The sequence below is a fragment of the Battus philenor genome, unplaced genomic scaffold (assembly GCF_028537555.1).
Source record: "Battus philenor isolate CCGP_79_NKW_IND1 unplaced genomic scaffold, ilBatPhil1.0.hap1 SCAF_1, whole genome shotgun sequence".
NCBI lineage: Eukaryota > Metazoa > Arthropoda > Insecta > Lepidoptera > Papilionidae > Battus > Battus philenor.
In genome coordinates this window covers 9,315,634-9,333,433 of record NW_027181661.1, presented here as the reverse complement: position 1 = coordinate 9,333,433, position 17,800 = coordinate 9,315,634, and the positions used below count along the sequence as shown (strand labels likewise).

At 30.8% G+C, this 17,800-nt stretch overlaps 1 protein-coding gene across 3 annotated transcripts in view; it reads left to right on the top strand.

Annotated features, from left to right (window-relative positions):
- Egfr (epidermal growth factor receptor) overlaps positions 1-17,800 on the top strand; it is a 74,258-nt gene that overhangs the window by 48,199 nt on the left and 8,259 nt on the right. Inside the window, exon 1 of one of the 3 annotated variants that reach the window (XM_068777885.1) lies at positions 13,136-13,247. The exons of 1 other annotated variant lie outside the window; for it this stretch is intronic. In XM_068777885.1, coding sequence (XP_068633986.1) covers positions 13,136-13,247 — 112 coding nt within the window. Of the gene's footprint in view, positions 1-13,135; positions 13,248-13,286; positions 13,340-17,800 lie in introns of those variants that run through there. One more of the 3 variants, XM_068777901.1, reaches the window with a different exon arrangement.

The following is a 17,800-nucleotide window of genomic DNA, read 5'->3' as shown; positions in this document are numbered from 1 at the left end:
TTTCGATGCCTTGGCTAACGTTACTCCTACTTATACCTATAGATAAAGGTACGTTTTTAAGTATATATGTATGACTAGCGTGTTTTGATACAGCGGCCCACAAGACCCTTTCTCGGTTTTTGTTCTGTAATTAAAACGAAGGTGAACCACTTTCTTTTTTAAATAGATAACGTGCTTGTGAAATTTTCTTCATAATTAACTTCTACCCAAAATCCCGCTTGCAACAAAATTGTGAATTATTTTAAGACAAGCAATTAGCAAAAATAATTTGTCACAAAGTTTTTAATTATTGATATGAACAAAAAATATCTGTGGTTTCTTGGTTGAACTTGGGTTAGCGGTAATATTATTTTCACAAAAATTAGTTATAAATCCATAATTAAAATGACGACTCAGCAACATTTATATGTAACAACGTGAAATAGTCAAGGTCCTTACGCGTTGACGTCTAAAACGTAACATGGCGTGGCTTGTCATATTTATTTTCGCTCATCCAACAAGGTATTCTTCACAGAACATGTGCCGATGTACACACCACAAGAGCCGAAAGTGTAAAACATGGTGTAAGGCCCGCCTCTCCGGGACGAATTACGGAGAATTTTAACGACCAGTCAAACGAGTTTTGTTTCTTAAATACGTGAGCCTAAATGAGCTCGCTGCTTCCACGCTCACAGATTTGAGTATCGCTTGTTAATTACGAAATTTCTACACATAACAAGACTGAAATATAACGAACCTTTATAGGTAACTTGAATAAGTAAAACATAGCGTAAAAAAGATTTTAAAAAAAGAGTCAATAATACATATTTGTCGGTTCTATTGTACATATATGGACGAATGCAATGTCCTCCAGTGGATATCTTATACCTTGACTTAATTATCTTGACGATAAAAGTATAAGGGAAATTAAACTTAAAATTAACTGATGCTCTGTCTGATGCTCATATCGATGTATTATATCGAATGCACACAACTAATAAAAATAAACATAAAACTGTATTTGTATGTAAAAAACAGAAAAGAATTATTAATAAACATTTAAAATAAACGAACAATACTCCTCCAAAAACTAACGCAGCGAATGTAAAGATTTAGTAAGTAAATGGCTATGCCTGTAATATTATATTTATAGCGTTTGTGTCATCGGATAATATGTTAAGCAACTCCTATACGTGGGCTTGCGAGTTGAATCTGTTACTTGTGTCTAAATCTCTAATCAACACCTACAAAGCACTTCTAAATGTACAAATACAATTGCATTATTTTAACCATGAAACCCTGCTATAAATACAATTCAATTACATGACTAAAGGTATTAATTTATTGTACAAATACAATGTTTTGTTTAGTTTGAGATATTAAGCATGAGAAAACAGATAAGACACTCACTGAACTAGTACTGCTTTTAAAATTTAATTAAATAATTGAGAATTTCGCTATACACCGTTAAATGCCTTTTTGGTACATTCTCTCCACTACTAGGATACTCTCAGAGGTTTTTTTTATTAACATATATATATATCAACAGAAACTTAAAGGCATCGGAAATTTAAAAATAATGAGGGTCTGATTATTTTTAGTAATATTGTGTTTATATTTTCGATCTGTTGTAAGGTTCACGGCACTTTTAGTTTGATTACATCCTAAGACGTTCAAGTTTAGGGACAGGTGTTTTGTGTATTTTGTTATTTTTTCTCTCCGTTAAAACTGAAATAACTAAATGTAAAAAAAAACATTATAAAATCATCGTAACACCTAGAAACAAGATAAATTTTAAAAGATTCTTTTATGTAATTGAAACTTAAAAGAAAGTTGCAATGCATTTTAAGTATTAAAGATATCATCGTCATTCTGTTTATTTCTTAAAGTAAAAAAAAATTGATTAGGTACAATTTAAAAGTAACTCTTTCCTTACCTTATTTTATTTTTCCAAAGAAAACATCTTATACTTTTCATGAATCTTTTGTTTTTCAAACAAACATTATTCACATTAGACTAAAGGTTTTGTAAAATGGATTGAAGAAAATTATTACCGATTTAATACTAAGTATGTATTACAACTTGTTATAAGCATTACGAAAATACGTAAATTTACCGTCCTAAATTAATTATATTTTAATTTAAGTAACCCACATAACATAAAGTTTAGATCCCACAGTAACAGATCGTTTACAACCTGCTAACATAATGTTTACTGTTGTTTTTTAATGTTAAAATCTTTATCTCTTTTTAGAAGCGCCCCCGAACTTTAAAAGCCTTGTCCTATCACAGATCGTGATTTAGTTTTTTTGTTGGTTCGTATTCCTTTGCGACGTTGCCGCGTGGATCCTAATGGAGCATATAACATTATAAAAAAAGAACACGTACATTGAATAGTCATGTATTCGTTAATGTTTTAAAATTAAAAACTTCTAAATAAGTTAAACGCTTGACATCATCTCTTTTAGATTAATACTAATGACAAGTATTAATTTTTTAACTTTAAAAGAAAATGTTTAAATATGCTCTTACTCTTATTAATAATACCTAATAATTAATAGAAAAAATTGAACATGCATAATAAGTTGAGAACATTACTATTGTTCGTTATGTAACATTCATAAAAAATTCGTAACTCAAAGTGGACATATAATTTTTATATATTTTTGATATGAATTACAAACTGCCCGTGACTTACTGTTTTTTTTTTTGGGTAGTTATTACCGACTGAAGCATAAACAAGTCTGCATGTTACAAGTGGGGTATTTTAATTTGCCCTTTACCACTTGATCTGTATTGTTTTGTAATATTTACATATGTCAATGTACCCAGTAACACGGAGCCGCATGAATCGCAATAAAATAAAAATTCAACTTCCTTTCAATAAAAATTAATTAGTTTTTTTTTAACAAGAAACGCGATCCTTTGCTTCAAACAATCATTAAGAATGAAAGAAAAAGAGTCACTCCTTTATAATAATAAATAATGGACTAATTAAATAATAATATTGTTTGTGTTCATCCTTCGTGTCGCCATTGTTTATTTAAGAAGTTTACCTGGAGTTTATTGTTCATATTATTCTGCGTAAAAATCATTGCTAGTTTTACTAAAACTGCAAATCATCCGCAATACATAAAACTATTATTTCTATAAAGTACCATATTAAACGGGTTACTCTTGAAATGGTAATTTAAATAATAACTTAGGTTTTTTTGTAGTATGACATAAATTTGTATCAGTCTGTCATGATTGAATAGAAGTTTCGCAAACATCGTACAAAGGCAGCAAGGGGGCTAAAATTGTTATATCTATGATATCTACTTAAATCGACATTCTTCCAGTATTCGGATTTCAATTGGTCACGATTCCTAATAACAAATTCTTGTCGACTCATTCAACACCTATCTATACAATAATACAGGTGGTTTAGTCGAGGAATTTCTGTACAAATCCATTAGTAATACTATTCTAACAATGTTTTAACTAACAACTAAATTGCCATCGGAGTTCACCATGTATGAATTCTGCAGTAAAGTTTTAACGAGACATAGATTCATAAACAACAAATAAGTTATATTATATTATAATAAAACAAAATAAATAAAACCGGCCAACTAAGTGTCCCTTAATATTTTAAAACAAACTAGCCGCAACCTTCACAACGTAACGTAAACATGCTTTTATTTGGTAATCTGATAGAAGTTATATTCCAGTTTCTTTGAAGGTATTCTTTCAAATTATTGTATTCTTGTATTGTTTTGTCCCAACGGGCTGGTTTCCGCAACCAAGCGACATTGCTCTCGTTTTGCGCCGGGGTCGGCTTTGACCTAGCTAATCCAAATTTCGAGAAATCCCTACTAACCCTTAGGTTTAAACGTCGCAGGCGAACTCTCTCCTTCGTATCATGTTTCGAAAATCATTACAAAATTTCACATTACGCTTGCGAGCAATATGACTATGGTGGAAGCTGCAAGGGGCAAAACTACGTATAATTTTAATTAATCGTGTTCTATTTATTTCATCAAAATTATCTCAACCTTCATTTATCAGTTTTCTATTTATATAGGAAGCTAAATTTATGTATCCAACATCAAAATCTTACATGAAATCGTGTCTATTCTACAATAAGTTGCTGTAATGAGGGATGAAATTAGTCAGTTGCAAGAGCGATAATTCGCAATATTTGAAATTCTTTAGCAACGACTCTAACTTCTATAGTCTATGTAGAATTTCATAGTATAGCATGCTTTCTGCAAGTCGAAATAATTTTCGTATTTCGTAAATCTTGAAATTGGTTCGAAAAAAAAGTTATTTCATAAATACTGATGAAAATCCTTTCGTCTTTGTTTAAGATATTCATAAACAATAGCAGTTTTGAGATATGAACTATGTATCGATATTTTTCGGAGAAGTAAACTTTAAATAAATCATTCGATATTTCTGAAAATTGATTAAAGGCCTTTATTTTTAACCATTGAAACTGTATAAATAAGACAATACTTTAAATGCTTTGTTTCTTTCCAATTCCGTAAACTCTCTGATATCTGTGCGTACCTGCCATTCACTCGATATCATAGATAATCAATGTCAACATCTTTAAAATAAAAATAGCAAATTTAAATATAGGCTTCATTTTCTCTCTTGCTCCAAATTTTCTTTTCGCTTCTATTTAAATAGATAATATTTTTAAAAACGAAAAAAACTGATTGTCAAACACCACGTATTGATTTTCGCTACGAATGTCGTTGAGTTTTAGCAACGAAAAAAGTAAAATACTTAATTACAGCTACATTTATACGATGTACTCGTTGATTTAACCTTCTACGGGGGCGGGTAGTGTCACTTGAATAATTTTCACATTCATTTTGCTATTAATTTTCGATCCAAGAGCTTCTTCGATAACATCTTTGGTCAACCGTTTTGATACATCGACTAACGTAGTTGTGACATAGTGCTAATGAATTATACAAAGTTTCTTCATCTTCGCCAGATTTTATAGGTTTTGTCAACGACACAGCTGTATATCTGTCGAGATAAAATCGACTACGTATTTGAATAAATTTGCATAGTTCCTGATATAAAATTAATATCACTTGATCTTTATTTGAATAGTCGCGATGTACAAGTAAACGTGAACTTGGAGATATTTATTATTCGTAATATCAAATGTAAATTGAAGTAATAATTTGACAATTAACACTCAATAGAGCACTCGTGCATTAGGTAGTCCCTTTATATCATCTCATAGGAGATCTCTAAAAACCATTTCGAAAACTTACGTAGGACTCACAGGAAACTGAAGGACTACTATGCCCAATTTCATGGCCTCGTTATCTTCATTTCAGCTGTAACTCGCCCACTGCTAAACATTGGCTTCTATTAGAGACTTCCGATAGGACCGGTGGGAAGAAGCCTGCATCGCCATGCTAGAGTCTACCGACGACCTTAACAAAACTTAATGGATTGATAAAATAAATCACCTATGTGTAGTTTTTCAAAGTAAACTTATTTCGTTCCGTGTATCCTTCGAATACGGAAAAAGCAGTAATCTTCTTGGGCCTATTGCCTTTAATTAAGAAAAATAGTAAAATGGCCCTTCCTACTAATGACATAGGCAATCTCAATCTTTGCGCATGGTCATGAAACATGATCCACAGACTACAAGTTGTACAAAAAAGATACTTGCGCAAAACTTTCGTATTTTTATACAAGAATATCTCCATAATAACCTAGGACCACTCACTTTTCACCCAGTTATTTAAACTGCACCTTATTTTGGTATTTTGACTCTGTAACCGTCTATTCATAGGTGCATCTACTAACAACCTTATTGGCACGGGGAATTCAAGCGACTCTCCGGAGACCAAACCGCAACCTGGATATCCCGGATTCTCACCATAACAATAGCTTAGAACAGCTACGCGATAATATTACATGCCGCTATCGCAAGTGACGACGGTCTACTATATTCTCGCGATAGTAGCAAGTAGGTTTAACTCTTTTAACGACACAAGCATTACTAAAGCTTCCTCCGCCACTTCTGCAACACCGAAATAATCACTAATAAGCAAACGATGCTTCAGCAGTTGTCCTGTTAATTTATTTCATCTTATATCGGTTTTGTAACAGACAGGTACGACTATAAGCTTATTTAACTTCTGATTGGTTTTACTCGTGAGTCGTTTAGGTTAAGCATCTTACGCAGTCGCCTAAAATCCGCAGACGTGAATTATTACATGCAAAAACAATAGCATTACATTTCTATTAAAATCATTTGATGCGATTTTCTCCCAAGATATGTGTAAATTTCAGATTAAATTAGTACGAGATACTTATTCTTTTTCTTTCTTCTATTTATACTATTTAGGCATATTAAGCAAGCTTTAGCAAGTACAAAAATATTTATATCATGTACAAGAAGGTCTACTCTGCTTGCCTATAGTTTATGTAGCACAGATGACGTCGTATTACCAAATTCTCTAAAAATGCGATCACTTGTAAGTTTTTACTTATCTTTTTACTGATACCTTTTCAACTTACAATATGAAAATTAGATTTTGTGTTAAATTTTGTACCAACGCTTCAAGAGTTTTGAATTTCAAAATGACGAAGCAGTAGGTCACTTTTAAAAGACAAGTGGTTATTAGCTGGAAGCTGCAGTACGGTCTTCAAATATCAGTGTACTTCTGAGGACTTTTTGTTTTCACTGTGTTCTATTTTTATTTTGAGCCACGACGAAAGTAGCTAAGTTACACACGAACAAATTATGTTCTATAAATATAAGTAGTTAAATATTGTTATAATTCGCTGCGGTAAACCAACAAAAATGATTACCGTTAGTAATAAACGTAAACTGCTACTGGTGTTCCCACTTAATAATTAGTAAACAAGCGTTGTAACAAATCTCCTAACAAGCCGTAAAACATGCGGATTATATGAAAAAAAAGAAAAAAAATTAAATCATAATGGCCGACCTTACCTGCGCGCGCCACTTTTCCTTTAGGATTTTTTAGTAGTGGTTGGGAACGAGGTTGAAGTCGAGGTCCAAGAGATAAAGCGTTTTGTAGACACGGGTAAAACAAAACCGTACGAATGTTCTTTTTTTATTATAATTGCCAATTTGCATCACACTAGAGTTTAAAAAACATTTAAATTGCTAAACGAAAATAATTATTTGAAATTATTTAATGTCTTTTGTTTAACTTATCAATTCATTTAGCCGTATAAACTATTACGTCGCTAAAAATATTATTACAGAAGAACTGTAAAATCGAATATATTTACAAACTGAAAATTATGTGAACAGCTGTACATAATTTTAATATCGTAGCCGTTTTAATTTTTCTTGCTCTTTTTTTACCTAAACTCTAGGAATAGTCTAATGCTGTACGCCAGTCTAAAGTGTAAGTCAAAACATAATTTATTCTACAAAACGGGCATAGTGTACGTGCTGTTTTTTTAAGTAGCGGAAATTAAAAGTTATTGATATTAAAAATGAAGCAAGTAATTTAATGTAAAAATAAATCGTTATGAGAAAATGAAGAAATAGTCCTCGATTTTCATTTAAATCAAAAGCAGCGTATTTAATTCCCACTAAAAAGTCTTAACGTTGGACTAAGGCTTGCTCTCATAATGTGATTCGCGTTTAAACTTCGTTCGGAATCTTCGGAGGCAAAAAAATCTTTTGTGTGATGCGTGTGAACACAACCTGGCCCTTTGTTCGATCACTATGTCAAAAGTGCATCTGTCGGTATCACTACAATTTCAGGCAACGTATATCAGATGTTATCTATACATTCATTTTGTAAATAAACCAAAGTCATGATAGTTTAATTATATCAATGAATATAATAGCAAAATACTTATGATAGGCATGCTATGCCAGAAGTAGTAAAATTATAGAAATTGCAAAGGTACAATTATCTATGTAAATTTAATTAAATATTTTGAAAAATAAATGGATATAATCAATTTTATCAATTATGAATTATAAGTCATAAATTTTTGACAACAATTTTGAGTTTATAAATTTACTATCAGAAACAAATAATTTTCAGTTATAGGTTAAAATAATACATTGAGTAAAATAAGCAAGTAACTAAAACATTTACATAAAAAAGTATATACAAGTATGTTCGTATGTTTCGTTAATATTTGATAGTTTGGGAACAGCTATTCTGCAAATATAATATTAACATATTTATATAAACTAAGATCGAAAAAGTGACCGGCATGCGTCCCTATACCTTTATAAAGAAAACTCTTCGCCTGGGGGCTAAAGTTCAGAATTTAAACTATTGATTGAGATTACAAAAGACTGAGTGCATATTTAAACAAATAACAGGCCATCGCATTCTTAGATAGTTAAAACATATCTTAATGATTACCATAAATTTGTGTAAAATCTGTAAAGGGGGGAAAGAATAGCTTATTTGCTGTGAATCAATGTATGGTGCATCTTAACCAAGAAATCAATGGTTTCAGAAATTATAAATAAAGTAAGGTTAATATGAATAGAATAATCACTTTATACGGGAATTGGAAATAGATGTGAAAACTGACTGCTGAACAATGAGCTATACATTCATCCCTTTAGAGCTATTATACATATAACCAAATACCCTGATATATTACCTCATGAACTGCCTGCGTTATAAAGATCAATACCCCTAACATAATAAACATTACTTTTCTAAAATTATATATTCCGTTAAAAAGCAGTTATTGTTATCCGCAAATATGTTCAATGTTACCACTAAGTATTAAATTTGAAAATTAGGTATAGTTGACTTATTTTATAGATTAAATTCAAAAATATCGTTTTAATCATAGATTGTAAACCGTTGAATCTTATTTCGAATATGGCTTTCGTCTAGGAAAATAATAGCATGATTTTGAATAAATCAAAACACTCTCGACAGCGGTATAAAAGCATTCGCCGAAACACAGGAATTTATTTGGTTTTATTAAAGTTTAAAAAACTTTAATACTGTTTATTGATATATAATATAATATATATTTAAATACATATATTTGTTTTTGTTTCAAGTAGGTTCGTCTTACTTAACTCTGGAAGTTCAAGTTTTGGTTTGGATACCTTAAAAAGAATTTGCTTTTGATCAATACTAAATATTGTTATTTATATAAGTTTATCATCATAAGTTATTAAAGTAAAATTAACTTTGTATGTTTTTAAGCAAATCGTTGTCTAAATAGTTTAGAAAAATATTTTTTTATATGAAAGTGCCCTAATTGAAATTAAAATCAGATGGTAAAGAGAAGTAGATTTGCTCTATTACATAATGCAGACTAACAAGGCAACAAGCTCGTCGAGTCAAAGCGCATAGCTCTTGCCTGTTACCTGCCTCCACAATAGAAGAAATCAAAGCGCCTATTGTGTCAACACAAAACAGTCAAGTGGTTCGAGAGCCTTTTGTTACCTTTTGTTAGACACCCGGCCGTCAGGATGACGCCGTTTTTCCAACTACGTGATATAATGAAAGTTTCAATACATGAACTTAGATGTTTTTGATCACTAAGACTTTATCTAGTTTTCCCATAATTTTATAAATTCTTAAAGACACATATTTACATTTAGATTTTTAATAACTTATATTTTTCATTTTAGCGGACAGCGCAGTTCTTTATATAAAAATGTAATTATTAACGATGCGAGTTATATTTGAATACTTTATAATTGTTTTGAAGCATATTTCCGTGACTTTGTTATTTCTTGTTTGTATTGAAATTGTAACTTGTGTAAATGATTACATTATAGTTTTATATGTTATCTGGAACCACTGCATATGACATACATTAAAGTATGTATAATTTTCAATAAAACGTATGAAATATTTCTTAAGTATAATCCAAAAATGTTATCATTAATTTCGAAAATCACTTGCGGTCACCTTTAATAATTTAAAGTTTTAACATGGCGTATCATAGCACCAATAAATAACGTTGAATTACGTTGTACAATCAATGGTGAGAAGTGCCAACTCGTAAGTTTTACCAGTAAATGTGTTTATTTAGTAGCAGTATCCGCCTCTTAATTTGTAATTGAACAGTTTCTTATTGCTTAAATACGTAAGCAGAATGTTAAAATGCCTGTTTGTGTTAAATATACTTGTTTGTATTCTGTAGATAAGCGAATCACTTCATTGAAAATAGGGAAGGGTAAGAGTGGGGGGAGTATTTCCTATGGCCTTGTTACAGTAGTTTTGGCAATTTACAAGAAATAATTATTTATAAGGAGATGGTATCACATGTGAACAACAGTAACGTAGGATAATGGGTTTCAAATATATATATCTATAAGGCTACTAACATTGATATATTCTGATAATAATAAGTGATTAAAAATAAATATAAAAGCTTCAATAGATAACTTATAGCTCATATGCTGTTATATAATTAATCGTACACCATATCTAAAAATAGTTTCAGTAATAAATAACGTAATGATAATGTAATAAGAATGGGCGTTTTCATTGAGATTACTACATTATAAATTTAATTATTGTTTGCTATCTGTCTGTGCAGACTTAACGCCAGAATTTATTGGCCTGTCGCAATCTAATAGAAAGAAGAAATTAATGTAACATATTTTAGAGTGATTACTGATTTAAAAGTGATACTTGTTCGTTGGAAATCAATGTAAGAGCTTTAAAGCTTTTGGCTGACAAACGAACACATACTCACCTATTTAAAACTTTTACTCCAATAACAAATTCTGAATACAACTTGATTTAGTGTGAAAATAACAAGTTAAAACGTACTTATAACTTCTAAAAAAATTTTATTTATATGTTACTTACAAAACAAGATTGTATGCAGATGCTTTCCTATATTTTATATGAGTTTTTAAAAAAACGTTTTCTTAACGAATATCAACTCAAATGTTTTCATTGTTATTGTTGTATGAATACTAATTGCAGATAATTATTCCTACTCAAATAACCATTGAATAGTAACAACGTCAAATTGGCCATGTGTCGCTCTTATCGACATGAGTGTGTGATAGCAAACCATTATACTCGTATTTATTTTTTATGTTTATTCTCTACAACTAGCAAACACTTTAAACATACGGTTCATGTTATTATTCATTACTTTTCTTTTATGTTTTATAGATATGAATTATATAATAATGTGGAAAAAAATATAAACATTTCCTACAACGCTCTCGCAAATAAGTTTTATGAGGATACAATATAACTCAACATTACAGCGCACACTAAATTTAGCTAAAAAACTATGTCAAATGTAAAGTCATTTAAAGTTAGGAGTTAAAAATATTAGTAAAGTTTAAATTGAATATATATCCGCACCTACTCATATCGTCGTACTTTATATACATTCTAGAATGTAGTTCAGGAATGTGAACTCGCTAAAGCCTTAGCGCCAACCGATTATCTAAACTCTGCATAATTCCGCGTATAACATGATAATGTAAGATTCATTGCTTGCTTGTAACACGTTCATGGAGCAATGTACCGAGTAAAGGAGTTAATGGATGTAAACTATCGAAACGGTCGCGAACGTGACTAGTTATGCGGTCCGAGTGAGGTTTAGAGTTCGACTTTCATAAAGAGTTCAACGCGCGCTTTCTGTCTTCTATGCGCAATTTGTCGAAGCAAATCAAGTAGCTTTTATATACATAAAATGGCTAAAAATCTTAAGACATTTATTTCAATATTACCCCCGAAATCTGGTGCGATTTACCAAACATTTAAAATTAATTACTAGTTGTAGAATGAAGAAAAAATATTTTATCGCTGTAAGACAATTTACTCCCGTCTTTAATCATCAGTACACTACACTTAAACTGACAAATGTATGTACCTTTGATACCTGCACTAGTCATCATCGTTATGGTTCATTGTCGCGAGAGTGGTCTCTGTCTAGCGCACCTAATTATTACAAACAATGTTCGACTTAAGAACAAGACAAAACGAGCAAATAACATCTTATTCCTTACTATCTTCAATATACAATTATTCAAAATTTTTAGAAAAATATGTATGAGTACATAAATTAACAATTTTTATGAAACGTTTATTTCTTGATTTTAACGGTTTCATAGATCCTGTATATTTGAAATTTTGTATTATCAACGGTTTTTACGATCGACTTATACAACACGACTTCGTTAGACAGAAACGATAACCCAAAACAAGTTTTAGAATTATATTAGATGATTTCAAATAACTAAAACGTATAATTAATTAGTAGAAATAAAAATTCAGTTTTACTAGTTAATACTAGTGTAATGTTACAACTGGAAGAACTGACTATTATAGGACATCGTGTGCAGATAAGACGTACGATATTTGTACGTGATTATGATTTTAAGTTAAACTTTTGTCCAGTAATAAAATAAAAGAGTGTTATAAAAGGAGAAATGAATACCATTTGATATTTATATAATAATCGAGGTATAAATGTAGCAACATCAATCAGGATCGCTGAAAATGCGGCATCATGTTCTAATAAAAAGTGTTTTAGGTTCAGTTCGAGAGTTCAATTATTATTCGTATCAGTACTAGCACAGTCTACAATACGTAGTTATTAAAGTTTTATTATACGTGGCTTTTTTACCGTGAGCGTATCGACTCCAGCGCATACCTGCGTCCTTCTCGACATTTACCTGTGCTTGTGACTGAGAGGGCAGCGCGGCCGATTGCCACAGACGTAAATATGTTATAGACTTCTTTCTTTAAACTTCAGTCTTTAAAACTTGTAATTATTTTAAATAATTAAATGCTTCTCTAATCCTTTGTACAAAGAAAATCTTTGTCTGTAGTATTTTATCTGCATATATTTAAATTTTTGTAACAAACTTTATTTGATTTCATGGCGTTTAGATGCAGTCGTTTCTTCTGAACATCATCATTAATTTATGTCTTTATAATATATATTTATAATAAAAAATATATATTATAATTAAAAATAAATAACTAATTAACGTAATTTCTACGAAACTTTTGCTTTCCCGCCCAAAAGCACCTGCAAAAAGGCCGGGAGTTCTTGTAGAGCAGAAGTCTATGGTTGCGCCCGCGCAGCGATGTTTGAAAACCGGGCGGGCCAGTACACGATGGAAGCTAGTGCTGGATGGTCGTGTCCCTTTCTACCTCGCGAGTGATGTCGCAGCATGTTGGTTGCGCGTGTTTTGTTATGGTGCCTGTACCTGGGCGCGTTTAGGGCGGCGACTGTCGCTCGATCGCACCGCGTACACAAGCACTCGGAGTTCGTTAAAGGAAAGAGTAAGTGCAGTTTTTGGTGCACAGTTTATGCCGTTCCATGTTTCATTCACACCACCAAGTTTGCTATAACTAACGTGATTATCAGTGCTGTGGTAACTAGTGGATTTTTTTTTGCAGAGTAAAAGTAATCAGTTTTAAGTGGAATGTTTATTTAAAGTAAACCGGTTACTATCACAAAATACTGAGCAATAAAGATTTTTATAGAATAATCCAGTAAAGAATAAACAAAACTTATCTAACGTCAACAAACGTAGCCTTATATAGCGCGTAAAGCTGCTTAGAGGTTGTTGCTTCCAATGTGTGTGAAGGGTCGTAATGCCTTCGTAACTTGGCCACCGTTTAGTACACCGTTGGACACAACTTGAATAACGTATAGATAATAATAATACAAGATATTAGTTTATTTAATTAACGGCTTATTGTTTCTGCACTGTGCGGTTCTTTCTGTTAAGTAACATTTGATATTTTGAAATTCTTGGAACGATATCATAAAGCGGTTTTTTCGATTGGAACTTGTTTGTTCATATAGTGTGGGAGGACTGCGCTGTCCCAATATGAAGATTGGAAACACAATCACTGCCTCTTGTTGCGAAAGGTTTCATTCTTTATAGGCAGTGTCCTTTAACGTCAGATGTTACTTTCTTTTCCATCAGGCCGACAGACCGTACATATGGACATATGTTAATGTAATTACCACTTTATCTAAGATAAACGATAAATTTTCTGAAGCCTTTTATGCAGCTTCGTTTCTTATGTTGCTATGTAATCATATGAGACTTAACCAAGTACTTATAAGTGACCACCTTGACCTTTTCTATTGCGCGTGTAAAATCGTTTAGTTTATTACTATACTTGAAAATGTTAAAAGACATAAATCGTCGATAACACATATTAAAGTTAAAGAAATACTGAATACATCTATTATAAAGTATAAAATTGTATTATTTTTTAATACAATTTTACATTTTAAATAAATCCTGAAGAGAAAGTAATTGGAGACTACATAAGAGTGTAGTGAGTTACACATATCCGTTATTTCAACAACGTATGAGCTTTTACTCACTCAAAAATTCACCTAATATTCTGTTCAATGTAGTATGTTGATGGTTCAGTTTAATGTAGTGCATTCCTAAACGTATTATTTAAATAGTAAACTTTCCTGTCTTATTGAAATATAAAATCAGACTCAGACGGTTTCATTATTTTGCAACACAAAATTAGATCCAATAGAAAACACGCTCTTAACAAGAATAAATTCCTGAAATGCTAATAAAAATTTATAAGTAATGTGTTATAAGTCTGTATCTTGTATATGTTACTTTAATTCGTAACACCCGAAATTATTTGTGGTGGTTGTTTTTTTATCATCCCTTATTATGCTCGATATTTTAAATTAATATAAATACACGGTTTTATCTGTTAGATTTTAAATATTTAAATATTCAGCGAATCAACAGGATGTGTGTTGCGATGACAAATAATTTTTATGGCTATATTTGAAACGCTGCAAAATATAAGACGATTTTTTTTTATATTATGATAAATTAAATATTGATGCGGTATCGGATACCATGCATTACGTTAGTTCGCCATAACGCAAATTTATATAAAAAAAACATTGTAATTTTTTTTTATTGATCGATTTATAACTATTCAATCGCTCCAATAACACGAACATTCTCCAATCAACGTTAGAAGGACATATATCAAGGCATTTCTACTAAAAATGAGCAAATTTTTTAACGCATTTAAGAACTTGATTAAATGTTGACAATCCAATTCAGGACTATATGAATTGTAAAACATACAGTGTTCTCAATAACATGATTTTGCTTATTTCCTACAATTGAAACACGTAAAAAATAGAGAGAAGAGGTTTCTAAATAATCTCTGCAAGTTGTGTTCACTATATTTTAGGAATTACACAAACTTTTTGAATTTTTTCTCCTTTCGTAATTTAGGCTTAAAATTTGTTTATATTCTAAGTTGCAAACCAAATAAATTAAAAAAAAATATCTCCAAAACTCACGAATTGAACTAAGCCAAGCAGTCTTATAAATTTAAACTTAATCTATATTCGAAGTTGCCATAATTATTCAAAGGTATCAAAAGTATGAAGAATCATGATATCAAGATAAACGGCATAAGCTGGTCGATAAATTTTTGTTTCATAAAATAAACAAACATGTTAAAAAATTATTTTAAATATTTATTTTTTAAATAGAAACATTTAATTAAGAAACCATCAAATATTACATCCCGTCATAATTTTTTAAAAAGCATATACAAAAAAATAAAAGTATTGCATGTTCGTAATAAAGTTTATGCAAATATTATGGCGCAGTAGTTTTGTTAAGGACTAAATTTCGAAACGTGACCAAATAACACTGGAAGCATGGGGTCGTGTACTCACGCGTGCAAATACAATGCGAATTTATAATATTTAGATTTATAATCATTAACATTTATATAGTCCTTTTAGTTTCAACATGCGAACAGGCTTTGCTATTTAAATTTCGTGGAATCAAGTTCTACGACTTAAGTACTTTAACTACATTGTTATTGTTACGCGTTGTTTTATAAACCAGGATATGGGCAAACACATTTTTATTTAAACCTCTTTAGATTCCTTAAAGATAAATTACATTATGTTACAAACACTTACATTTTGTTCTTTTTATCGTGTTATACATATTACAAGCTTACTGATATACTCACTTAAGTACATGAATTAAAGGATCAATTTTTGTAACTTTGATAAACATAAATTATACTGTTCCATGATAATTTTCTAGATTATAAACATAACTTAAAAAGTTTGTAAATCTAATTATACGACTAAACGGATCTGTATATAAGTAGCTGGAGTCGGTAAATCTACAAAACTAAGAAAAATTTAGATACATACAAGTTTATGAGGAAAAAAGAAACCTATCGTGACTTCAACATCCGTTATACATAATTTATCGTTCCATTAATAAAAAGCGCCAATGAATTTGAATATATTTCGTTGTATTAATTAATTCGCTGCGATGGATCTCTAATGATGAGTATTTCTATAGGTGATATTATATAGTCGAATAACGTATCTATGTTCTTATAAAGAAAATTCGGATTTATCACTTGACAAACGTTTTATGCCGTCTAAAGTTTAACTATGTATTTGCCAAGTTATGTTCTCATCATTTAAGAATAACATATGTCAAAAGGTCAACCTTTATTTATTTATTTCCTTTAAATTATGATAAAGGTTCATAGAAATTTCTAATTAAGTATTTTACAATTATATACTTAGCTATAAGCAGCGGTAACTTTTACTGACGATTAAAACATATTACGCCTACAAGCGCGAAAATGAAATGACAACGGTTATTGTTCGCTAATTTCAATAAAGCAAAACTTTCGAGTCCAATGCTGTTTTTATTCTTTTTTCGATATAAATACGTTACGAATCGCAACGAGGTACAGCTCACAATGAGAGATTGTAGTGAAAGGTCGAGTTACGAGAATGAAATGGTAGTGGAACCAAACTGGTTCCAATGCTTCAGAATGCAAGTAACTGGATAAAAACATTGCCCTGAGACAAACCAGTCGCCAAGCTTTACACTTATGACTACTTACGTTAAAAGATCAGTTAGTGAAAATCTAATATTTATAATTTTAAGGCTTTACAATAATAATAAGGCCATTGAATAATTAGAATGTAATTGAAGAGAACGCGTTTTAAAAATTTTAGTTAACAAAATTATGTCATTAATAGAATTTTCAACGAGTAAAATTGTATTTGTTCACGTTAAAACTGTTTAATATCGTCAGGAATTAGCCATAACAAACGGAAGTCATTTAGCGCAACGTAACCAGCACAATTCAATACTATCGGCCATGTCATCGCCAGCCCATCTGGGTCGACCGGACATCAAATTTCTACAGCCCACACTGAATACGACTAAAAACTAATTTCTATATATCAATCATGTTTGGTACTATTCGTTGACATTTAAATTTGGCCAGTACGTGGGAGGGACTACGGCTACTTCTGATAACGCAGCAGAGTTAAAAAGAAATATTAGGTCTAATACCACTGTTCAAGTTACCTGATTATTATAACCTGTACGCATGTCGTACATACATAAAATATGTGGTTTCCTTCCTATTAAACCAGTTATCCGATGACGTCAAATCTAAGAATAATCATAAAAACATCAAACTGACACTAAAGTAATTTTCTAAATACGATAGTGATATAATTATCAATAAGCATAAATAGAAAATAAAAAAATAAAGATGACGCATTTTGACCTACTTAAATATGGTGCTAAATGATGCATATGTAGACATGCGAGCTCCTAAACCACATTTATTAATATACAGATAATTCCAAAAATTTGTGTATATGTATAAATAGATATATATGTAGTAATAAGTTACAGGTACGCTTCAAAGAGGGCAAATATTTATTATTATATTGGTCTGTGAGACGCTCTTACACCTATTTCAAATCATCCTGTATTAAGTAATCACTCTGAAATATGTAATAGTGTTTTGTGACATTA